The sequence below is a fragment of the Zingiber officinale genome, chromosome 4A (genome assembly GCF_018446385.1).
Source record: "Zingiber officinale cultivar Zhangliang chromosome 4A, Zo_v1.1, whole genome shotgun sequence".
NCBI lineage: Eukaryota > Viridiplantae > Streptophyta > Magnoliopsida > Zingiberales > Zingiberaceae > Zingiber > Zingiber officinale.
Genome location: NC_055992.1, coordinates 34,720,744 through 34,747,100, shown reverse-complemented (window position 1 = coordinate 34,747,100; position 26,357 = coordinate 34,720,744). Strand labels below are relative to the sequence as shown.

At 34.4% G+C, this 26,357-nt stretch overlaps 1 protein-coding gene across 3 annotated transcripts in view; it reads left to right on the top strand.

Moving 5' to 3' along the window:
* Window positions 1-20,754, top strand: part of LOC121969803 — a 108,621-nt gene extending 87,867 nt beyond the window's left edge. For 2 of the 3 annotated variants that reach the window (XM_042520058.1, XM_042520059.1), the window contains 7 exons: window positions 18,007-18,094; window positions 18,259-18,318; window positions 18,388-18,643; window positions 19,058-19,209; window positions 19,276-19,346; window positions 20,099-20,255; window positions 20,340-20,754. In XM_042520058.1, coding sequence (XP_042375992.1) covers window positions 18,007-18,094; window positions 18,259-18,318; window positions 18,388-18,643; window positions 19,058-19,209; window positions 19,276-19,346; window positions 20,099-20,255; window positions 20,340-20,507 — 952 coding nt within the window. In that variant the 3' untranslated portion in view covers window positions 20,508-20,754. Of the gene's footprint in view, window positions 1-18,006; window positions 18,095-18,258; window positions 18,319-18,387; window positions 18,644-19,057; window positions 19,210-19,275; window positions 19,347-20,098; window positions 20,256-20,339 lie in introns of those variants that run through there. The other variant, XR_006108660.1, reaches the window with a different exon arrangement.
* Window positions 20,755-26,357: the final 5,603 nt, after the last annotated feature.

The following is a 26,357-nucleotide window of genomic DNA, read 5'->3' as shown; positions in this document are numbered from 1 at the left end:
AGAAGACCAAAACACAAAATCCGAAACACCGGAAAAATAAGACACGTAAGTCGATCTCTGATACCAAATAAATTGATATCAGACAAATCTCGAAAATCCGACATAGCAAGTATCGTATACCGCTCGATACCACTAAATTATCACGGGAGGAGTATCCGTCCAAGAAATTTGACAAGATTTCCTGTGGACCAAACTTTCTACAAGACTATATACCTCGCGTCGGAATAATAATAAAGAAAACAAACACCACGCAATTAATAATAAATTGACGGACACAACCATAAAAATAAAGCGAACAAAACAAAACACAATGCTGCTTTAGGCTTAACACCAATAACAAATACAAAACACCACATAACAACATCAACTCTCCAAAAATAAAACCAGAGTACCGAGCTAAACAAACCGATACATAAACAAGCAAAACATGTAACTAAAGCCTAAGCGACGTGGGGACGAAGACAGGATGCTCCAAGCGACACCATAAATAACTGGTACCGAAAAATAGAGTCCACGGGGTGAGTTCAACAACTAATACGATACGCCAGTAAGATATATCTAACGATAAACATGGAATCGACTTAATCATATATCTAGGAAAGATGCAAAGGTAACTAAGGAAGTCATCACCGGAACCCTATCCAAACAAAAGGGTCGCCAAACCGAAGTGCCTAAACTCCCAAACATACGATTCATCGACGAATCGATAAATCGCAATCAAAGAAATAAATGCATCAATCGTATGATGTCGATGACGTCTGTCACCCCGACGGCGCGGTCATCACACACGAATGGCGAGGCCAAAGTGGGTCACACCGTCCGATGGTGACCGAGTGGATATCTTTGATCTTCGTACTCCGTGACCCCAATCATAAATGGGGAGCTCAATCAACTCCCCGGGGAGGAATCCTGCCAACACGTTGTCACACTACCCGTGGCGGACGTAGCAAACAAAGTCCTACCGAATCGACCCACTAATCCATGATGGTGGTGCCAATCGGCACGTAAAGATGGAGCGACGCACGACGTGATCGTGACCTTGGCGTGGCGATCAGCATAACCCATATCCATACATACAAAATGGGTACAGTAAGCGATGGTCACATACCAAGATTTAGAGTACACAGGGATAGAATATCAATAACCCTATGTCCCGAACATAATAAGTATGGAATATCCCTATCAAAAATCCATATATACATAATATGGGTACCACAATATCAGTAAGTCAATCCACGGATCTAGGGTATACAAGTCCTCTAAGGTATAACAACCTGGACCCAAATCATATCCCTCTTCCATATACCAATATACAGATCAAAGAATCGAGTCTAAACACCCAATCATATATGATATACAGAGGTACACAAATCGATAGGCACAAAACCTAAGTATCGATAATCTAGATACACGGCCGAAACAACAATCTAAATCCTAGTCCTAACCTCAGTAAGTGTCACGTCACTCTAGAAACTAAGATACTTATGGTAACAAGATAATCATGACAACAAATCACGAGATATAATCACGGATACATCACAGGTGACAAACAAGAAAAACAAAACATGTTCATATATAGTTGAAATAAAATATCCAATGACAATATCATAAAAGATAAATCAAGAGGTACCCGCCTCCGATATAGATCGAATCGAACCAATCTGATGTCGAGACGCCCAATCTCGAATCACAGTCCTGTAACAATACATTTTACAATTAATTATATCATTAAATCAAAATGACCAAATCCTAAACCTATTAGGATTAAATCATAGTGAATCAATCCAATAGATCCACATCCCCTTCACAATTCACCACACCTCACCAATTCCAACACATAAGCAATTATGTATGTACCAATTCCTACCTAAATCAATATGTACCAAAATCATGTTCCTTACCTAAATTCACATGATCATCTAACTAAATCCTCCAATTCGAAACATGATCTACAACCAATATTCATATACATATAATCCTTACCTCAAATCTCAGCTGTGCTGGATGGAAGGGTTGCTGTTGGAAACCAGGTGTCGTTGGACAAGAGTAACAACCTCTCGGCAAAGACTATTTGACTCTTCCTCTCCAAATCTCGTACCCTTGATCCACAACCAGGAGGAAGAACATACACAGCAAAGAAACACAACAGGGAAGAAAATCAAAGGTGAAGATCACTGATCCTCTGCCAAGTTCGTGGCTGCTGGACCCGGGTGGCAGAAATGGACTGTCGGATCCCAAAATCACCAAAGATCACCACTTCCTCACCAACTCGTAACCTTCTTCCTCTCCACTGGTCGGAGGTGACCAAGAATCTGTCGACAGTGCTAGGCACAGCGAAGAGGTTTTGTGCGTCGACGTCGGCGCGATCGGGTGACTATGAACCCAATCTAGGGCACAGCAGTGGTTGGCGTTGCTGGAGGGGAGAGAGATCGGGGCTGCTCCGTGCGGCGCCAACCTAGGGCAGAAGCATCGTGAGGGAGGAGGAAGAGGGATCGGCCGGCTAGGGCACAAGCGATTCAGCGGGGGAAGAAGAAAAAGAAAGGGAACGGCTCGCGTGGGTTCGGCGGGGAAAAAGAAAACGAAGAAATAAAGAAAAGGAATTAAGAATTCAACATTTCCTCTTTTAATTGGGGAAACCCAAACAAGCTTTCTGGGACCCCGTTTTTATCTCCGTTAACTCGTCCGTACGAGCTCCGAAAAATTCCCGGAAAATTTTCAAAAATTCCGAAAAATTCCCTTATTAATATTCGCCTATTTTCGGTATTTTACATGACGACTTCTATACCCGTGTAGAGGCTTATGAAGGTCGGATTTGTGGAGGCTTTGAGGCTAAGGTTCTTTGAGGCCCTTTCGGCAAGTGTTGCTACATTCTAAGGCTTCTAGAGAGCAATTCAAAGCCATCAAAGACAAGGCAAATCAAGATTGCGATTGTTGTAAAGTTCATTTATTTATTTATTTCGTTTCTTTCTTATGTTCTTGTATCTTTTTGTATTGCTTGCAAGAACATGATTTTTTTTTTTTTTTGGCTCTAGAAGATATCCGAGAGGGAAAATGCATAGTGGTGTTGTGAGGAGTGATCCACGTTATTGATCATAGCCTATGAAGTAGGAATCAAGGGTTTCAAATCACGTAAATCTTTGTGTGGTTTGCATTTCTTCTCTTTTATTTTCTTTGTATTTTCTTTCTGTTATTTCAATTGTGTATTAACTTGTATATGAGCAAACGACAACAAAATATGCAAGCATTTATTCACACCCCCCATTTTTAACGCAGTATAAGTGGTATCAGAGCGAGATTGATTTTCATCGGACTAACTGCCAAGGAGGCAAATTGCTAGAGGGGCCAAATTCACGATGGATTTCATATGTGGCTATGTCATCGAGTACCGCCAACATTTGGAATAAGAGATTTCACATATTGGAGGTCATGGATGAAGTACGTCATAAATGATTATGAAGCCCCAACGGATAAAAAAAGGAAGACTCCACTTAAGAGAAGTAAATGGACCGAGGAATAGGTTCAAAAATCGGAGGCAAACTATAATATAACAAGATTTTTAAGTAAAGTTTTGCCAAACGATGTGTTGTGTAGGATAGGGGAATATAAGAGCATTCATGATCTATAGAACTAATTGATTACATTTCATAAGGGAGAGAACTAAAGCGTTTAAGTTAGGAAATCTTTACTTAGTTTTGGCATCATAGATAAAATTTAGAATGTTAGGTGAGTCTAATTTAAACATATTGTCAAATTTAAAAAGGGAGATTGTTGGTGCAATTGTCCCCTAATATGTTTGTTATTAAAACATGTTTTGGAGATTCTTTAGGTGAGTTTTGGTAAACAAGCCAAGCTTTGTGGTGTTCATGCTTGTTTGATAAGATAATCGAACTAAGCTGAACATAAAATGAGTTAAGCCATTGAAATGATTGTTCAAATTTGACTTGGTTTTTTTTTATGAGCTTAAGCTTAGTTCAAGCTTGACTTGAGCTTGGTTCGTTTAGATGTTATAGAGCTTTCAATTTAAGTTTGTTTAATTGTTTAAAGCTTATACATTTTAAGTTTGTTTGGTTAGTTATTGAGCTTCATAATACAAATTTATTTATTCATTTTGAAAGCTTATTTGTTTACTTAGCATATTGATAAAAGTTTTATTGATGAACGTGGTTCTCGAACTTTGTTCATTAACATTTTTATGGAGCAATATGTTTGTTATTGAACGAACATAAACAAACTCTTATCAAGCTGAACACTAAACTTGTTCACGGACGTTTGGTTTATTTACAGTCCTATTGACTATTGTATGAATTGGATGAGTCAAGTAGGTTAAGGTTGGCCGAATACTTGTAATGCAAATAAGGTAATATATTGGCATAAAAAAAATAATGATTGAAGAAAAAGACTATCAATTGCTCAATTTAGCAAAAAGGCACCTCCACTTCACAACTATTCCACCTTCCTACTCGACAAAATAAGCAAATACATCGACATTAAAATGACAATTGTTGAAGAAATAAATTAGTAACCACTCATTCGGCTAAAAAGGCGCCTCCACTTCATAACCGCATCACCTTCCCACTTGATAAAGTTAATTATTCTTTGGTTAAGGAGAATAACTTAGTCAAGAATTTAATTTCATTAAAAATTATCTAAGTCTGTTAATTTTATAATTAGTTAGAACTTTTTAAAAAAAATTAGTTTTTTTTTAAAAAAAATTGTTAGCTTTTTATTAGAATAATTAAGATTTTATTTAAAAATTTTGTTATTTTATAAAGAATAGGTTGTGTTATCAAACTATAAAAGGGGTTAGGATATGTAACTTTCCTGTGTCATAGACAAATTTTGAGTTAATAAAGTTTTCAATTTCCTTTTCACCAGGTGAGAATTTGTAACTTTCCTTTGGATGAGGATTGTATCTTTATTCTCTTGCTATGTCAAATGGTATTAGGGCTTTCCTTTGTTCGCTCTGCTGTGCCGTGTCAAATGATATTAGAGCTTTCCGTTAGGTGAGGATCGTATCATTATCCTTTCACTGTGTTGCGTCAAATGGTATCAGAGTTGAATTCCTAATTCAGTGTTCAATTCCTTCCCATCCCTCTTCACTATTATTATTTGTCTCCGCCATTACTTTTTTTTCCCATTAACGTTCTCTCCATCGCTATCATTTACATTATTATTCACCATGCCTTATTTTCCTTATGTACAATCATTATTCTTTTTTTTTTCGCTACTAATCCACCCATCACAATCTTATCATCGAGTAGTGTTGCTTCATCTTCCCCATCACCACTTTTATTGAGATTATCTTCTCTCATCATCGTCACACATTGTTTCTTCCATTGCATCCTACACCCATCTGCTCCTATCTCCACCTTTCATTATTTTATTTCACCACCAACATTAATTCCTTATTTTTATCTGTTTTGGGGTTTTAATCGGATTCTCATGCTCTATAATCATTTTCACATATCATCATTGTGCATCATCATCTTTTAATTACCGTTGCTTCCATCATCTTTGTTTCTTCATGACATCCACCGATAACATAAGAGATCACAAGCAAAGGAGATCAAGTTTGCTTGTGAGCTTTATTGAATAACTTCGACATCAATGAAACTTGCATTATCTCGGTATAAAATAATTTTTCCTTTTTGAATATTGACTCTTGTTTATTTAGTTGATAATTTTAAATAACTCACATTTATTTTTTTTTCTCACAATTTCATACATATTATCACATCATTCATGACAAAAATCATATTCAATTTAGTCGTCATAAAAAACTATCATTTATAAAAAAATATCATTATTAATATATTTCTACTTGCACTTAATTTGCTAATCATTCATTGTTTTTACTTGCATTATAAATATTTAGATCAACATGATAAGGGAAAACACCATAGTTACCACTAGATATATGTTACATTTAGATTTCAGAAATGTTGAGGTATCAACCAAATTATAGTCATGTGAATGATGAACTTAACAACAATAATGGTTATTCTTCAAATACTATTCAATTTGGGAATGACATGTAAAACATCACAATCACATCATTCCATATCAAAAGAGGAATCTAATTATTTTTCCAAACCATGTGTTAGGACATATGCCCCTAATTTGATGGAACTAGGAACTCTAATGTATTTCTTGATTGGTTGGACGATACTGAAAATTATTTTGACCAATATAATTTTACCTCTACTCAACGAGTACGATTTGCAAAATTTACCTTCATTGGACTTCTAAAACTTATTAGCGATGTGTCCAAAGTGGACAAAACACTATTATACATTAGCATGAAATGAGAAAACAACTGATGAAAAGATATCACCCATCAAACTTCAAGAGACAATCTTCCTTAAGTTAATTTTCAAAATCATCATCAAAAGAGTTGTGGTCAGATAAATCTTTTGATAGCTCAAACCTCATTAAAACATATCTCTAATAGCAATCTAGAAGAGCCCTTCGATGACACTTTAAACAAGTCCCTTAATAATGCAATCCAAGAAAAATCTCTTATTGACTTAACCTCTTTAGAGACTAATCGATCTGATAGTAACCATGACTTAGACTTTGAAATTATGACTCATTTATGCCACCAAAATAAGTCAAATGAGGAAAAATAAGTGAACAAATGTCATGATCTAGTAATGTAAGACAACAATTTAAAATTTTACAAATCACTTGACATGAATCCTTTCATAATTACTTTATTTGGTGATATTGTGAGAGATTGATAACTTGTTTATTTGATTTTTTAAACCTTATTTAAACCTAAGTTCAATTTTTAAATTGGATGATATGCTAATTTGCTGGGAGAAGCTCAAGCATGCGTCTCTGTATGTTGATTTTGTTATTGGTTTTCTGGAATTATCCTCATTGTTATCACCTTCACATTATATAATTTCAAGATATCATTCTTGTCATACAACAAACTTAGATGTTTCCTTACTCGTTGGAAAGAAAGGATGACCAAAAGATAACATCTCAAAGTCACAATATAAAAATAGAAACAAAGTGCATTTATTTCTTTCTCATTGGAAGGGGCGTCCAAGGAACAAAATTAATGAAGAAATATTACTAAATAGGGTTAACGAATCAATTATTTTCTATGCTTGGAAAAGGCAATCCAAGAAAAAAAATCAATAACTCATAAGGAGTCGAGTTTTTCTTAGTGGAGGAGAATAATGCAAATAAGTAAATATATTAGCATAAAAAAAGATAATGATTGAATGAAAAAAATCAATAACTGCTCTATTTGGCTAAAAAGGCACCTCCACTTCATCACTATTCTACCTTCCCTCTCGATAAAATAAGTAAACACATCGCCATTAACAAGATAAAGTTTGAAGAAATAAACCAACTGTTTGATTTGGTTAAAAAGGCAGCTCCACTTCATGACTTCTCCACATTCCCACTTGATAGTCAGGACGGACAATTGGCTAGTTATGGTGGTGTTGCTACCATGAGGTCTGTGGGTCAAATCTCTGCTAGTAGCTGGGTGTCTACCCTCCTCCATGCGCTATTCAACTGGCCAAGGCTAGTAGCCGCCCGTGATTTACCTCTTCCGTGCTGGATGGGCACTGGTCGTTGAAGGTATTGAGGGCGAGCGAATCATCTTTTGCCACCACATTCCCACTTGACGGAGTAAGTGCTCTTTGGAGTAAGTGGTCGTGGAGAATAACTCATTCAAGAATTTTATTTTATTAAAAATTGGAACTTAAAAAAAATTATTTAGTTTTTTTTTTTGAAAAGTTGGTTAGGGTTTTATTTAAAAGTCTATTATTTATAAAGAATAGGTCTGGTTATCAAACTATAAAAGATTAGGATGTCATGTAATAGACAAGTTTTGAGTTAATAAAGTTTCCAATTCCCTTTTATTTAGGTGAGAATCGGTAACTTTTCTATGGGTGAGAGGATCGTTTGCTCCGCTGTGTTGCGTCAACTTGATATTTTAAAAGTCCAAGTGTGTTAAAATTGACAAATACTTGGAAAATAGAAGTTGAGGTTCAACAAAAGAGTCAGTAGTTGAAGTTCAAACATGTCAAGTTGGATAAGATGTTTGACATTTGATGAGAAGTCAAGGAAAGTTAACAAGGATCAAGTGCCTGACAAATGAATGAAGTTTAGGTAGGTTATTAAGGACCGGATAGTTGACAGTGGATGTTCTAGCTGATCAATGATGACTAGATGTTAGGTACTTGAAGTCTAAGAAACATAGAGGTTTCAAGGTTGTGGTATGAACCCAAATCCTTAAAGTTGTGGTATGATTGAATTTGGGATTACATGAGTCAACTAATAGCAATGGTCTAGGTGACTGGTGAATTAGAAAATATGTAGTTGTGGTTTGTACGGATTCAAGGTTTGACTCGTAAATATAAAAATCATGTATTGTGTTTTAGGTTTTAGCAATTGACTGAGCAGTCTAACTTTGGCAAAACAATAACATGTTTCTGTTCTATTTTGTTTGAGATCTAGTCGATTAATATTAGTCGACTATTGCTATGCCAAAAAACTAGGAGAGAATCGTTATCAAGATAGATGTAGGTAATTGTTTGAATTCTGACAAATCATAGTCGAGCAATTTACTAGAGGTGTTTGATCAGTTGAACGGGTAGTGTTATTCTGATTCATGCGGAGGCTTTATAAAAGCTAGTTCTATGAAGGCTTCGAGGCTAAGGTTCTTGAGGTCCTTTGGGCGAGTGCTGCTGCATTCTAAGGATTTCAAAGAGCAATAAAAAATCATTAAATACAAAGCAAAGCATGATTGTGATTGCTGTAAAGTTCATTTATTCATTTCATTTCTCTCTTGTATTCTTGTATTTTTTTTGCGTATTGCTTGTAGGAACATGATAGATTTCTTCGCCTTTGAAAAATATTCAAGAAGGAGAAAACATAGTAGTGTTAGAGTGATTCACCTTATGACATAGACTGTGGGGTAGGAACTGGTGGGTGGTTTTGAACCATGTAAATCTTGGTGTGGTTTGCATTTCTTCTCTTCATATTCGCTTTGAATTTTGTTCTATTATTTCCACGGTATGCTAACTCATTGTAGACGAGAAAATGATGGTAAAATCTGCAAGCGTCTATTCATCCCCTATAGTTGCATCCAATTGTCCTACACTTGTGCATGCAGTAGCTGAGAGTACCATTCTTTCTAGTCCATGAAGTAGAATAGCGAATTCTGTTGAGAACCTTGGTTGTCACTCTAGAATTGCTTGAGATAGTTCCAGTTTATCTACTAATACTTGCATATTCTAAACTTCCTTTTTATCAATGCTTGGAGTCAACCATTTTGGTCGGCATTGGAAAAACTTTTCATTATGCTAGTCTTTAGTTTATGTGGATGTTTGGTGTCCTGTACATGTATTACTTGGTTATAGCTTGAGAAAGAGAAATCTAAAGTAATACCCACTCTCATAAAATGATGAAACACAATTCCAATACAATGCCTCTAATATCTTTGGGGCAAAACCATTCTTACTATTACTTTTTGATCAACTAAGCTTCTTTATGTATTCTTGGAGACAAAAAATTGATTCAAATACTTTCCCCATTTTTATCTAGATTGTGTAGCTTATCCTATCCATCTTGTTCCTAAGGTATTTGGTTGTTTCTTTTTTTTCGTTTTATGTGTTCATAAATAACACCAAGGAAAGCTTCATTTTATGGCACTTGTGTGTACACTTGAAAAGTTTTTATATCCATGGATGTTACCTGAAATGAACTATTTGCCATTCTAACTTATCATTTCTAGGGGGAAGCATCTAAACACTAAATTTGTTTGGATCTGCCTACTCTCAATCTACTTCTAGTATCACCAATATCAACTCAACCACCTCGAGCTTAAATCTTATCTCAATCTTCTAACATTGCAAATGAAGGCATACATGGAAGATCATGAAAAAAGTTTAAAAGTCCATTGTATGTTTTTTGCAAGAGGGTAAGCCCCACCATAACACTTTGCAAAAATATTTATTCAATCCAATTCATGTAATGATATGGTTTCCTCTATAATTATTGAAGGTGTTTTATATCCATGACTCAATTTTATTGATTTCTTTGAGAAAAGGTATAACAACAACAAAAATAAATCTTTATCCCACTAAGTGATGTTAGTTATATGGATCCTTCTACGCCATTAGACTTTATCCTCTACTATATTGTCATCTATTTAAATCTTCTTCTTCCTTAATGTGCGTATTTGTCATTGTTTCTCACATGCTTAATTGGGGCATTTATTGGTAATCTATATACATGTCCGTAGTAGCTTAATCGTGTCTTTTAAAATTTACCTCAATAGGTGAAACCTAGATTTTTTTTCTAATATTCTCATTTCTTATTTTTTTTCATCCTCATATGTCCGCACATCCACCTTAACATCCTTATCATGTGACTCTTATTTTCTATTTGTATGCTCGCTTCATTGCCCAACATTCAACTTCATATAACATAACAGGTTTAATAGTCATTTTGTAAGGCTTCCTTAAGCCACAAAGGACACATGACCTCCTCCATTTCAACAATCCTACTTGTATCTTATGTAAAACATCTATATTAACTGCTCCATTCTTTTGCAAACTCATTCCTAGTTACTTAAAATTTTCAATTGCAAGCAACCTGTCATCGATCATGAAGATTCTCAACAACCTCTCCAGTTGGCTGAACAGTACCAGAGATTACTGCAAAGGCAATACCCTATCTCTCTGGATGAAGACGAACGAATCAGGGAGGAATTTCATCAAGTCCAACAGCGAGCAACAAGTCAAGCTTACGTTGAGCCTCACCTAGGAGAGACCTGAGTCTTGTAATCAGTTTGAAGTTTATAATAAGAAGAGTATGCTTTCTAAGTAAGGTCAAAACCTTATTTGCTTATCTCTTTTATTGTAAACTTGTTGTTTCGATCCACAGCAAAATAACCCCCCCGGTCCACTCTGTATTTATTTTAACAATTGTCTTACTGTGTCTACTACTACTAAACTTAAATTTTATATATTCTATCTTACTCTATTAAACTGAAAAACTTTTATTTCTAGCTTAGTAATATACACTATGGTAACATGTTTTCGAATGCGTCTAGTGAGTTCATCCATAACTAGTGTACAAAGATATGAAGTTAAAATTGATCCTTGATTTAACTCTATCTTTATAGGAAATACTTTAGTTAATCCGCCTAGAGTCTTCATTTATATCATTCATACATATCGTTAATTATTGCAATATATATTATAATAACATCTTTATTTTCTATAATTCTCCATATAATTTCTCTCAAAATTCTATTATAAGTGATTTTAGATAATACCATATGTAAATTTTTCTTCTCTTCCCAATATTTTTCAATAAATTATCTAAAATATATAACTTCTGGCATGAATCCAAATTGATTTTTGGTCATCTTAATCTTCTTAATCTTTTTTCTATCACTCTTTTTCAAAGTTTTATGATATAATTTATTAGCTTAATGCCCCTTTAATTAATATAATTTTATAATTCTCCTTTGTTTTTATATAGGGGACTAGAGAACGTACTTAGAATAGTTACCCTTCAATACAATAACAATAACAATAACAATCAAGTATTATCCCATTAGGTGGGATTGACTATATGGATTCTTCTACTCCATTGGGTGAGATATAGTTACCCTCCAATGGTCAAATATTTTTTTGTTTTCAATATTAGGTTGAATGACTTTTTAAGTCATTCAATATATTGCTTCTTTAAGCACGTCTATATCTTTATTGGAATATCATCCGGTCCAATCGTTTTTTCATTTTGCATCCCATTTAATGCTTTTTAACTTTTAAAATTTGAATTCTCTAATAAAATTAAAATTTTCATAATTTTCTAGCCTACTTAAATTTCATAGATTAAGTTGGCCACCTAAATTTTCCACAGCTCCCTTATTTCTCAGCCTTCACTGTACCATATCAAATTTATTTTTAATGCATCTTGTTTGAGTAAGATCCCTTATTTTACTTTATCTCACTTTACTATTATATAAATATCTCTTTCCCTTTCTTTTGGGGTTACTCATTTCTTGACTTCTTTTTTCTTACAAGTGTACATTTATTATAGGTTGTTTATTTTTTCCATTACTCTCTTGGATTTCCTCATTGCACCATCAAAATTCTTTATTTAGTCATGCTAATTTGACGCTATTTTACATAATTGTGTTCCTACCCTCTCGAAAAGATACTTTGGTTCTTATTTTTTAACTTTCACCACTTGATCTTAAGAGTCATGTATATTTTTCTTTTACTTATACTATCCTCGAAACATATGTCTAACACCACTAACCTATATTGGATGGTTAGGTTTTCTCTAATGATGCCCTTGTAATTTTTTTTCTCTTCCTAATCACATGTGATACCGTCAGTATTTAGCCTGGCCCAAGTGATGCACCTGCATGGCCTAATCTCGAACCAATCACGTGATCATGCTTAGCTTATCTATCAAATTGCCAAAGGGGTTGATGTACTACGGGAGCCTGAGCTTGAATGGTTTGAGGTTGTCGAACTCCCGAGCACCCAAATGATTGTGCTCCTGAGCGACCAAGTGGGTTGCATTCCTGAGTGCCCAAGTGGGTTGTGTTCTTGAGCCCTTGAGTGGTTGCGCTCTCGAACAGCCGAGTGCTCGAGTGGATTGAGCTCTTGAGCGTGCTCGAACACTAAGAGCTTGAGTGTTTTTACGAAGGCATGGACTATATGATTATGTGGCAGTTGCATTTATTATGAAATAGTTGTATTAATTACAAAGGGATGCACCCTTTAGCATAGATGAAAGAGGGGCATCTTTTGGGTAAAGGAAAAATAGTTTTCACTGTTCTTCACCTCTATATAAGCTAATGCCACAAACGCTTGGGGTGGTACATTATTCTTGTCTATTTCACATATTTGCTACTCTCTTCTCTAAGTCTTTGCGTGACTTGAGCGTTTGAGGGGTCTCGCTGAGGTCCACCTCGGCCCCCTTCTAACTCTTCTTTTGAGTAGGATATCAATAGTTCGGAGGTTATCCTAATCCCAATCGGGCAGTCAACCTCTTCATCGTTGCCGACTCGTTGTTTCACAAGTGTCACTTACTATCCAAACTCTTCACCCGCCATCAACCTATCTCGATCCCAATTGAATCAATATGCAAGTAAATTTTTGACTTGTTGTTTCTACTTTAACATAACTAGGTGTTCTCTCATCTTGAAAAACACATTAGCTATTATAAGTTCATATGTTATTATGAAATCTAATATATATTTTTCTTCATTTCATATTCTAAAATCATAGGTCTTATTCATCCTATCATATTCCTTATTTCTTACTCCTGCATGCTTGTTTATATCTCCTATTAAAATTATCTCGTTTGTCAAAAAAAAAAAAATTATATCATATAGGCCTTTCGCACCTTAAGTAGGATTAGATAAGCACACTAAATTTAGATTTTGGACGACTTAGATGAGGTATTATAAAATATTCCGCCAATCGAAATAATTTTAATAGTAGATCTTAATGGGCATGTAGCACTAAAAATGAGAATATGATTTTGCAATAATGAAGGAAAAATAGATTTTAATAGTTTAGGGTGCATGTCAGTTATGACTTTGGAACAAAAAATGAAGGAAAAATTATATTAGATTTTGCAATAACATATGACCTTATACTAGAAAATATGTTTTCTAAAAAAAGAGAAGACCACTTGGTCACATTCAAAAGTGAGGATAAAAAATCGTAAATTGACTTTCTTATGGTTATGAAGAAGGATAAAAATGGTAAAGATTGCCAAGTCATTCCTGGAGAAAACTTAACTACCCAACGTAGGTTAGTAGTGTTTGATATATACCTTAAGTAATATCAATAAAATAAAAATATGCACAACTCATACAATTAAGTGGCGGAAGTTAAAGATGGGAAACACAATATATTTAATAAGAGCATAGGAGCACAAGTATTAGGAGAAATACACGGCGATTCAAATACAACATGGGATAAAATGATATTAAAGTTGAAAATAGTAGCCAAGAGTGTACTTGGTGAATCAATGGGATATGCACCACTAAGTAAAAAATCTTGATGGTGGAATGAGAAAGTATAAGAGAAAGTGAAGAAAAAACAAACAACCTATAAGATATTATACACTTGTAAGCGAGGAAAACTTAAAATGAGAGAGAAGAAGCCAAGAAATTAATGTATGAAGCCAAGAATGAAACTTTTGAACACTTATATCGAAAATTAGATACAAAAGGAGAAATCACTAAAGTGAGAGAGAGGAAGACAATTGATCTTATCCAAATAAAATATCTTAAAGATAAATGCAATAAAGTATTATTAAATGATGAGGAAATAAAAGAGTGATGGAAGCGATATTTTCATTAATTTTTTAATGAAGGTTTAGTTGACCAACTTAATTTAGGTAATTTAAGGAGGTCAAATGAGTATAAAAATTTAAATTTTTATTATAGAATTCAAACTTAAGAAGTAAAACAAGTTTTAAATAGGATGCACAATGGAAAATTAGTTGGACTGAATGATATTCTGATAGAGGTGTGAAAATGCTTAGGGTAGCAACATATTGAATGACTTATAATGTTATTCAATCTGATATTAAAAATAAAAATAATGATGGAGGGTATATAAGACAAATTAGACGTACAAAATTATGCGAATTATAGGGTATTAAATTAATGAGTCATACCATACAACTTTAGGAAAGAGTAAGAAAAAAAGATTAGGAAGGAGACGTGACCGAGAATTAATTTAGATTTATGTCTCGAAGGTCGAAAATAGAAACTATACATTTTCTCAGACAACTAATTGAAAAGTATCATGAATAGAAATAAGACTTACATATGATATTTGTTGACCTATAAAAATTTTATGATAAAGTCTTTAGGGAAATTATATGAAGAATTCTAAAAAGCAAAAGGTATTAACATAACATATATTGAACTAATTAAAGATGTGTATGTGGATATAATAACAAAGGTGAAACTCTAGACTGATAATCGAAACGTTTCCTATAAAGATAAGCTTACATCAAGAATCAACTCTAAGTTCTTATATTTTTACACTAATCATGGATAAACACATCTAAGATACGGTATTGTGGTTGTGCATATTTACAGATGATATTACGTTGGTAGATAAAACACGGGAATGAATAAATGCTAAACTCGAGTCTTATTGAGAAACACTAGAATTGATAGGTTAGGCTTAGTAGAGTAAAAGACAGAATATCTGGAATTTAAGTTTAGCAATATTAGACGTAATGAAATAATTGCTAAGATAGGAGATGACGAGTTGTTTATAACTAAATGTTTTTAATATTTAGGATCATTTTTTCAAAATGATGAAGGAATTGAGAATTTGAGATATATCTCATATAGAAAATAAGTGAGTGGTTGAAATGGAGGAGAGTGTCAGGTGTTCTTTGTAATTATAAAGTACCTCTAAGACTAAAAGAAAAGTTTTATAAATCGACGATTTGGCCTGTTATGTTATATGGAGTTGAATGCTTCGCTATAACTCAAACACATGAGTAGAAGACGAGAGTTGCAAGATGAAAATATTAAAGTGGATATGAGAACTTACAAGGATGGACAGGATTAGAATGAAAATATTAAAAAGTCGAGGTTACACATATTGAGGGAAAACTCTAAGAGACATGTTTAAGATTGTACGAATATGGACTTAGACACTTAATAAATGTTTCAGTTAGGAGATATGAAATTATGACAAATGTGCACATCAAACAAGGAAGATGGAGACTAAAAAGGACTTAGTTAGCACAATAAACAAGATAAAATTTATTTAAATATAAATCATGATATAGTAGGTGATAAAGCCTAATGCCATAGAAGAATCCATATAGCCAACTACACCTAGTGGGATAAGAATTGGTTGTTGTATCTAGGCCTTTCCAAAACCTGTGTTTTCATCTGATCCTACTTGAGGTGCATTTATACTAATTGCATTAATAGTTTCTTTAACTACCACTATCTTAAGATCTATAATCCTATCTCCTTTCCTAACTACTACTCATCCCTTAGCAAATTATCTACGACAATATTTGCTTCATTTCTCGTTTTATTTTTTCTTGTATACTACAACTTAAAATTTGAATTCTTTATCATCTTTATCTTCTCCTCTACTCATTTTGTCTTCTATAAACATAAAATATTAATTTTTTTCTTAATCATCGTATCTACTACCTTTATTGCTTTGTCAATGAACGTTTCTATGTTTTGTATTCCAAATCTAAAACACATCTATTCATATTTAATCTAGAGTGAAAAATATTGTATATTTAATATTACATCCAATTTCTCATGGATATATAGCGGTCTTTGCAGTTGGGCCCTGCAATATGTTTCTTTTGAGGAATAATTTAACATTAGTCCAATAGTTTAATGGATCCATACATAACATTTGCCTATGTTTTATGTTGGCTGATAACCTAACGCAACCCTCCTCTTTTATCTGGGCTTAGGACCTACCATGGTGGAGTTTATTCGTCATGGGTGGAATTTGTTATTTTCCCATGACATGTGTTGAAATTTTGTTAGTCTCTCTGTCCAGTCATGTGTTTGAAGCTCATGAATCTACAATTCATTAATTCAATTTATCTTTTCTAATAATACCTAGGACAATTATAAAATTTTTACCCTGGAGAAATTTTTAGAGTAGAACAATTGCTGCGATTGTTTGATCAATTGCTTTAAAATCTCTTGTTGTTCTTTACTAAAAGTGTTAGACTCAATTTGTACAAAATTTTCTTCTTTGATTGTGATGTTGCTTTAGTTTTGTGAGCATGAGAGCTTTCAATTTGCAAGTTTCCCATGAATCTTCCAATATGTTTTCTTATTGTGACCAAGCTTGTGACAATGTTCACAATATGGGTTTTTCTTCTTCTGTAGATTCTCAGGGTTTTTGTTTGATAGCTGGAGTTGGTGTACCCAACATCACCTTTTTTCTGCTCTATTCTCTCCTAACCTCTAAAAAACTTCCCATGGGCTGAGTTGTTGCCTTTTCCCCTAAATTATTCCTCAAAGTTAATCTAGATTTTTGTTGATCCCAAACAAAATTTATGTTTTTTTTCTTTCATCAAATTGCCTATCCTTAGACTTCGTCTTCAGGGCAACTCTGTGAATATTCTTTGCATATGTAACCTACTACCAAGAGTGTGTGAGAGTGTTGAAATATTGGGTCACTGTCATTTCTCCTTGCCGCAAATCATGTAGAATATTTTCTCTCTCTAAGAACTTTGAGATATCCTCTTTATATGAATAAGTTTTCCTCACTGCTTTTGATAATTCTCCTATTGTCCCATAATGAATAAAATTTTCTTCTATCTTGTTGGTAATCGCCCTCGGCCTCATATCTCATGATCACCAATTGGGATTATTGGTGATAATTGTTTCTATTAAATCTGTGTCATATAATGATGATTTGACTGCCATCAAACATTCCACTAGGTTGGAGACATTGGAATTTTAATGAGGTGACCTCAAATGTTGCGGAGGAGGAAGTGAGTCTTTCTGTGGTCAATCTGAATTTCACCACATATGGAATTGTATGGATGTCCTAAAGGCAGAATTTTACTGGCAATGCAAACGTGGTGTGCCGATAGCACGAAGGTGGTGTATGAACAGTGTGAAGGAAGCATATGGAGTTGTACATAAAATACACTTCTAATTTTTTTATTGGAATTTAATCAATTGATTTTACAGTAAAAGGCACTTCTAATGGCAGTGTTTTTCTCTATCTACCAAGCATGACCCAAACTTGGTTATTGTTCTTATAGGTTACTTCCGTGATATAAAAGGCTTTAATGTTATTATTTTTCTGTGTTCAAAGCTAAAGTATTCTTGATTTCAAGTGGTTATTTTACTACGTAGGAATATGTAGCAAGATAATGAAGCATTGACTACAATTTTCTGGAACATGTCTCACTCATCAACCTCTTTTTATGCATTATCTTAGCACTTGATGATTTGTCTTTGTTTTCATTCAGGTTAAGGGCATCAATGGAAGGCCTGCTTAATGCTTTTGATCCCAAGTTATCTGCAACCCCTTCTGGTGTGTTTGATGTCCAGAAAGAGGTCAAATATATTCTACTCTACAAGTTACTAGTTCCCTCTTAAAGTTCAAATTTCTGTTATACAATTAGCTAGATGTGTCTTAAATGACGTAGTGTCATGGATTATTTTTTTCACTATAGAAGCTGGGTTCTTTACTATTAAAGGTTTGTTTCCTCCTTGCATAGGGATCTGAGTTTGAATGTGTGCCTATTTCACTGATGGAAAAAGTAATGGACTTTTTAAATGTAAGTACTGGTTATCTGGATCTCTTGTATATTTATTGTTAATTATTGATGTTTCATCCCTACATATAGGGTGTGAGAGAGGATCTTAGATTCTCCATGGCTAAGGATGCCATGATCATTAAGAATGAGCATTTTGATGCTACAAATATGTGCAAGGACATAGCAGAATTACCTGATGGCAGTTCTAAAGAACCACAAGCAATGTTGAAGGATAGTAACTTGGATTTCCAGAGGAAAATCACACTGCAGAAGGAAGTTAGGCCCTCTATTGACGATGATAGTATTGCCATGGCTAGCGATGTTGAGTTTCCAAGATTACTCTCGGGTAAACTTCTTCTTGAAGGAGACATCTTTTCTGTGGGAACCCCTAGTTTCCTATGGTGTCTTATTTTAATAATTTAGATGCTTAAATCCATTAATGATACGATTGTCAGTGTTGTTGGTGTTTTACCAGTACGCAACATTCCCTCTAGAATTGTATGTGCATTGTAGTTTTCTTCTTGGTTACCTATGCTAGATGTCACAGATAATGTATCTACATGTCGAAAACATAGAAGTCTGATACTTGGATAAAAAACTTGTAGTAGTTCTTTTATTCCTAGATAGTTTTTGATGCAGTTTCTCCACAATTATAAGATGTTAGCACGTTGTGTAGTAAATGAAATGAAATATCTTTTATATCTTTGATTAAAGTGGTATTGTAAACATAGCTCATTTAGGATCCATGCTATTTGTTCAGACCTTGAGAAGGAAGACCATCTTTTTGGCTCAGTGTTGCAAGTTAGGAATCAAGCTTTGGAGAGGATAAGACAACAGAAACAACAGTTTATTCTTGTAGCTTCGTTGATTGACCGTATACCAAATCTTGCTGGCTTAGCACGAACTTGTGAGGTAAATTATTATTTGCTGCATAGTGTTCTCTTGAATTAAACTTGAAAGGATTTCTTTTGGGGATAGATATTCAAAGCAGCTGGCTTGGTTATTGCCGATGCTAGCATTTTGCAGGACAAGCAATTCCAACTTATCAGGTTACTCTTTTCTTCTTTTGTCATCCTTCTAAGGTAGTTACAGTAGTTTAAATTTCACTTATTCAGATTGAGTTCTATAATTTTATTTCAGAAAATCAAATTCTTTTCTCCTTGGAACTTGCAAACTGTGATTCGATAACATTTATCCACACTTAGTTTGAAATCCTTTTTGTTAGGTGGTTGAAACAAACTTTTCAGTATGCCTATTGAGGAACAATATGAGTTGATGAAAATTTTAATAAATGAAAAGAAAATAAAAAATGGTATCAGAAAACAAGATAATTTAAAATTTTGACGTATCTCTGTTTAAGGTATCCAGCAAAATTCATTTAGCCTGCTTTTTTTTTTTTTTTTGAAGTTCCTATCAATATTTGTAAGATTAGTAGGGATATGTGCAAAACATCTGAAATCTTTTAGATTTACTTGTATTTATCAGCTCTTTCTCATGTCTTGAAAACATGTTATTTTAACTGGTAAGTCACTATCTTCATACTACTTGATCAGACAGGCCATGTTTGGTTTATAAACTGTTAGCGAACATGACATCTGATTTTTTTTGGTTTTATGTTGCTTGTTTCCATTGTTGAAGTTCCAGAAAATATATATTCATCGTAGAGAAGAAACCGTTCCAAATATATCATTGAAACATCCAAACTGTGTCATGGGTTGATTCCTTAGATTTGGATGTGTTTTATGCATGAGTAAATTCCTTGCATTTAGAATCCAGTCTTCAACAAATGCTTCTCCCACAGTGTGACAGCTGAGAAATGGGTACCTATTATAGAGGTTCCAATTTCCAATATCAAAGGTTTCCTGGAAAAGAAAAGAAAAGAAGGTTTTTCTATCTTGGGCCTTGAGCAGACGGCAAACAGCACACGCCTTGATCAGTATTCCTTCCCGACAAAAACAGTAAGCAAGAATTTGCTCATAGCCTACTCGAATTCAGTGGAATCTTGTACACTAGTGATCATCCGGCACCTCATTCATTGGCAGGTTCTGGTCTTAGGCCGCGAGAAGGAAGGTATTCCTGTTGATATTATCCACGTACTCGATGGCTGTGTTGAGATACCACAACTGGGGATCATCAGGTCGCTCAATGTTCATGTCAGTGGCGCCATAGCACTTTGGGAGTATACGCGGCAGCAAAGGCACAAGCTATAGTAATCCCGTTAAGGATTTGGTGATATAGAATTTATTGGAAATTACTCGGCTAAATTGTTATTCTTGTTTAGCATACTGAAAACTGCTGCTGTTCTTGCAGATTCTCTTCCCAATATATTATTTTTCAGATGTTGAATGTATGCTTTATCTAAATTACTCAAATGTGTAATACAGTTTCAATTGGAGTAACTTTGTATCGGATTTTGGACAGATAACTTGTGTTGTAATCAAAAGGTAATTTATTATATTTCATACAACTTTTATGTTGTCCAGATGCTGCTGCAATGGCAGTTGGTAAGTGATGGCGCTGCTGTATTCAACAAGAGAGAGTTTGAAAAATTTATGACACTGGATCATCTGTGTTTTTATTTTGTCTTGGTGGCCGTTAAAAAATTTTCCTAAGATTAAATCGGTCACCTCTAAGATTAGCCGGATGGTAAAAGTTGTATACTTGGATCACTAAAAAAAAACAAGAACAAGTATTTCACAACATTTACAAGAAACCCTTTGATGATGTGAAAGTCTACCATCACACTGGGCAGGTTAGGGCAAGCTTCATTTGGCATTAGCTAAAATTTTCTGACCATCCCCTTATTATTCATTACTCCAAGTATATTATATTCAAGCAGACCAATGAACTCGAAGTCCCAAAGGCTCACCTCAAATCACCACAAACTAAACCCCACACCTTGTCTTTAAGCTTACAATTGAAGTCCCCAATTAGTAGCTAGGGTTAAGATTGTTAGGTTGAGACGGATGCTAGAGATGCGGGAGGGGCGAATAACCTATTTACCTCTTTAATTAAGAAATTATGTTAAGGTTTGTCCTTGTTTTTAGGAAACTATGTTAAGGTTCTGAAACTATAAAAGAAGACAAGGGTTCTAGTGATTGGGGGAATTAAGAGATCTCCCAATCCCGTGGTAGGGGATCGAGGAGGAGGCCACATCGAGGATTTTGGAGGAGCTATGATGTATACAACCAATAATTCTAATAGTATAGAGTAATTTTCTTAATTCTTGAATTAGAGAGTAACCCGATATTGAATTGACAATTAATAGTTTGTGACTTTTATCTTTTATTGTGTAATATGTTTGATCATTGATTTGGTTTTTAATATACTTAATATGCTAATATGTATTAATGTCCGTTAGCATATATATAAGAGAAAAGGGAAAGGATCGGAAGGTGAAATCTAATCTTAGACCTATAAGAACTGGACTTGAGGATTTGTTCACGAAAGTACTTCAAACTCTCTCAAGGATAGCATTAGTTATCATAGAGCGTAAAGTGTCTACCCCGATTTGATTTTCATGAAAGTAGGGTCTGTGTTAGAATAGATATACTGGTGTATTTTTGAAAGGGAGCATTGGGTATCTTAGGATAGACCATCTTCAAGCATGATCTAACATTGAGGTAAGAGAGTGATTCACAACTAAATTATCAACGATCATCATGGTGAAACCGAACTCCTAAGATTATCTCTAAAATTGATTTTATCACTATTCTTTTAATTTTACTTTCTTAGTTCGCTTATTTTACAATAATTCCCTTGTTTGATCTGTCTAAATAGCCTTTGTGGCACATAAATTGATCCTTAACAACATAGTCATAAATGATGATATTTTTACTACTTAACAATGATCATTCACTTGCTATTAGCACTCATCAAGTTTTTGACACAATTGTCAAGGACTGTATTTTCGCTGATATTAGTTTTATTTTCAATTTAGTTAATCTAGATTTTTATTTGTATTTCCTTTTCCCTTTTTGTTATTTTTTTCTCTTTTCTTTCTTTTATTTATTTCTTTCTTTCCCTTGCATGTGAAGATGAACATTCTAACTCGAAGGTTTGATTAAGTTAATGCTGTGAATTTTGCTAATAATTGATTATTGTGAGATTTGTGGTGTAATGATCATACAAATGTTAATTGCCTAATAATATTTGCACATTCACAAGGAGTACAAGTGGAACAATGGGATACCATCTATAACTACAACCAATAGTTGCAGAATGATCCATATTCAAACACCTATAACCCTGGTTAGGGGAATCATAAAAAAAAATTTTAGGAGCAATCAGGATCAAGTTGGGGAAGGAAACTATGGACCACTATCAAAATTTCATTGGGCACCAAAATCCAACTTAGAAACTCTTAAGGAAAATTTCATTGCAACTCCAACTAAACAACATGAGGAGGTTTTGCAACAAATGGTGAAGTATATACAATAACATCAAGACACGAGAGACACAATTAAACAGATCGAAGGTATGCTTGATAACTTAGTTAACTATAATCATATATTAGAAACTCAAGCTGCACAAGTTGATAATTTTTCTTCAAAGGATTCGGATAGATTTCCAAGTCAACTCGAGACAAATCCTATTGAACATTGTGATGCTATTACCTTGAGTAGTGGTAAAGCTTTGGAGGAGCCTAAGTTGAGTGAGGAGGTTGAAGACGATATAAGAATCGAAGAGAATAAAGTCATTCATACATCACATGATGGGAAGCTTGAGGAATATGAAATTGTGGCTTTAACAAAGGAGTGCAGTGCATTAATTCAAGATAAATTACCTCCACAACTCGAGAATCTAGGAAAGTCTTTCTTAGTCACCACCAGAGCCATAATAGAAATTAAGAATGTTAAACTCTCTTTGATTGGTGGAGATAAAATTGCATTTGATCTATCTAACACTATTAATCAACTTTTCACTAAGAATGATTATTGCAGGGTGAATTGTTTACATCAGGTGGCTAAAAAAGAAACACATAGACGTACCCCTGACAACCCTTTGAGATTGATCATATTTGATGGTAGATGAAGTGATGATAAATCCGCAAGTGCACGGAGATGTCGTCAAATAATAAAGATATTGAAGTCATAAGGACTGGTGATTGAGTACTAGCTTACTAACCAAATTTAATTGTCCAGACTAATGTGTAGAATATCAAGGATGAGAAAATCAAAAGACTAGGGTGAAGAGAAAAGAGGGAGAGAAAGTTTGATCAAGAAAAATAGTAGAAATGCAGAGTGAATCGAGAGAAATTGATTGGTGAAGACAATTTTAGGATTTCAGTTTCACCACAGTGTTAGTAAACACTTAATCTATGCTTAGTTTCCTATCCTCAATGTTGATTTATATAGGTAGACTATCCAATGTATGCGATGTAAACTTTTAGAACTATATCAACGTATCAATTTCAACTCATCACCTACTTTCAGAGTGGTTGAAATTAGGGATCGCTTCCCTAAGGAGACCCTGTCATGAGATCTCACAAATCCCAAATAACCCTTATCCTACTGTGTGACGAGGAATTGAGATTCATCCATTAAGATCAATGACAGTCCATTGCTCCTCGCGACATATCGATATACTTTCGTAGCTGATTCTCCGCATCACGATTTTCTATGGATAGGAGAATTGGATTTTCCTTTCAGTTCATCCCCAAATCCTCGTGGGATATAGATCTTGTGCTTTTGGCATCGAGATTGTGTTTATATAGTAGATCTAGACCATAAATCAACTCATCATTGAATAAGAAAGATTAAACATTATTTAGATCAATCAAAAGAATGTCACATCACAAAGGGCTAATTCTTAATCCTAGAATTAAAAATCTACTCCATAGAAATAAAGTTATAACTAGAGATCATGTTCAAATGGCGACAATTCAAATACAAGTTCAAAAATTCAGAAAATGAGAAGACAAGCTAGGTTCATTGTGAGATTTCTCTTCTGGATGCTCATGAAATCTCTTCCAAGTGTTGATGGTATCAAATTACCTCCAGATCATCTTCTCAGGTCACCTTGGAACCCTTGGGTGACTCCAAATTGAGATCCCTATCCAGGAGTTGAAATAAGCCTTTTATAGGCAAAGGGTGAGTGTTGCGACACGGGTCATGTCAGTGAGCACGGATGCCCGTGTCACGTTTAGCAGCTACAGAGGATCGTTGGCCACGGTCTATGTAGGCGGACATAGACACCCATGGCCATTTCGGATGAAGGGGCATGACCCATGCCGATTGGCACAAGCTCTTCAGTATGGCTCATCAAACAGAACACGACCCGTGCCAATTGACATGAGCACCCGTGGCAGGCATAGTGACTTCATTTGTTGGGCTTTAATCTCCATTTTCACTCCTGTTTGCACGCTATAATAAGAAATATATGCGAGCAGTTCTCTGAAATAGAAATATATCATAATGAAGAATAAAGAGATATATCATTAAATATATACATACACAATGAGTCAAAAGGTGCATCAAAATATAATAAAAATCCTATATAAAATATGCACATCAATAGACCGAGAGATGGTAATAGAAAAGTTAGGAAGTACCTTGTTCCGACATGATCAAAGTTTAAGAGATATGACAACCCTTCGAAGTTGAGCATAGTTGATCAAGGGTCAAGAGCTAGTGATAGAAAAGTGAGGAAGTATCTTATTTTTGCATGAGAAAGGTTTTAGGGATACTCTCTTAGTGAGGTTATTGAGAGAGGAAGGAAGCACAGCGTCCTCAAACCATGCACTCTAGATTGAAAATGACAGGAGTCAAGTTTATGATCTAAAATAAGCACTTTCGGGAAGGAACCCCAAGTTTATTTTAGATTTTAGTTTTTTTAATTTCCTTTTATTTTGTAATTTGATATTTTAATTTTTTTAATTTGATTTTTAGGTATGTCCGGGACACTTAGGATTACAAGGCCAAATTTGTCTAAGGAATCAATAAGAACTACGATTGTAGTTCATCTGAGAGTGAAAAGCTAAAAATTTTATGGAGATAGCACCAAACACGACCTAATCGTGGTGAGAACCATAGTCGTGGCCCCTTTGCACACTGGAAAAAGAACATCTATCTCCATGTCATTTCTATCCAACTTAATAAGTTATTCTATACTGTTGACTCCTTTCTTACATTGAGGACAATGCAATATTTAAGTTTGGGGGGAGTTTAGTTTTAGTTATAGTATTTCATTAGTCATCATGTTTTTATTTAACTCATTATCATGTTCTATACTAGTTTTTGTAGCATGACATTAGTAAAATATATATATATATATTACATGTTTAAATAAGTGCTCTAATCTTTAGGAATTCATTTTCTTCTATTTATAGTAGTATGAACTGAGTGTTGTTGAGTCGGAGACCTTCATTGTTAGCCTACTTGATAAGGAACTATTTTCACATCCACATAAATTTGACTTTGAGCGTTGAAGTGGTCAAAATTAGGACAAACCCTAACTAATTTCCTAAAATAAAGGAGTGACTAACAAATTTTTCTAAAAAGAAGGAGCGGCTAATAAAATTCCTCCAAAATAAGGGATTAATAGAATTTTCTAATAAAAACAGGGGCACCATCATGTTTTGATACACCAAGATCATGGCAGGTGGCATAGCTAGTCCGTGGTGCTTGCTAGAGTAATTTCGCCAAAGCAGCTGAATGGGGTACAATCATGGTGGCTACCACGACCTTCCTGTACATCATGTTGGACTCCCCGATTACTGATCCAATCTTGATTTTTTCCTTTCAGGTGATGCACAACCGTAGAAGGTGCCATAGACAGACCGTGCATCATGTTGGAGCATACACTTCCAAGGTTTTTCATCTCCTAATATGCTCTAATGTCAAAATTTCCACATCCTATCAATATAAAGCACAAATCGTAGTAATCCAATCTAAAATTATGAAATGGATGCAAATGTTAGAAGTTAACACAAACAATGTTGATGTAGTGTAGTAAATGCATGCTAAATAAGACTGAAAACATATGCATGATTTATACACATCAGTTGGACATCTCGAGAAGCCCAAGGAGGCGGAATTATATTTTGAGGATGATATTCT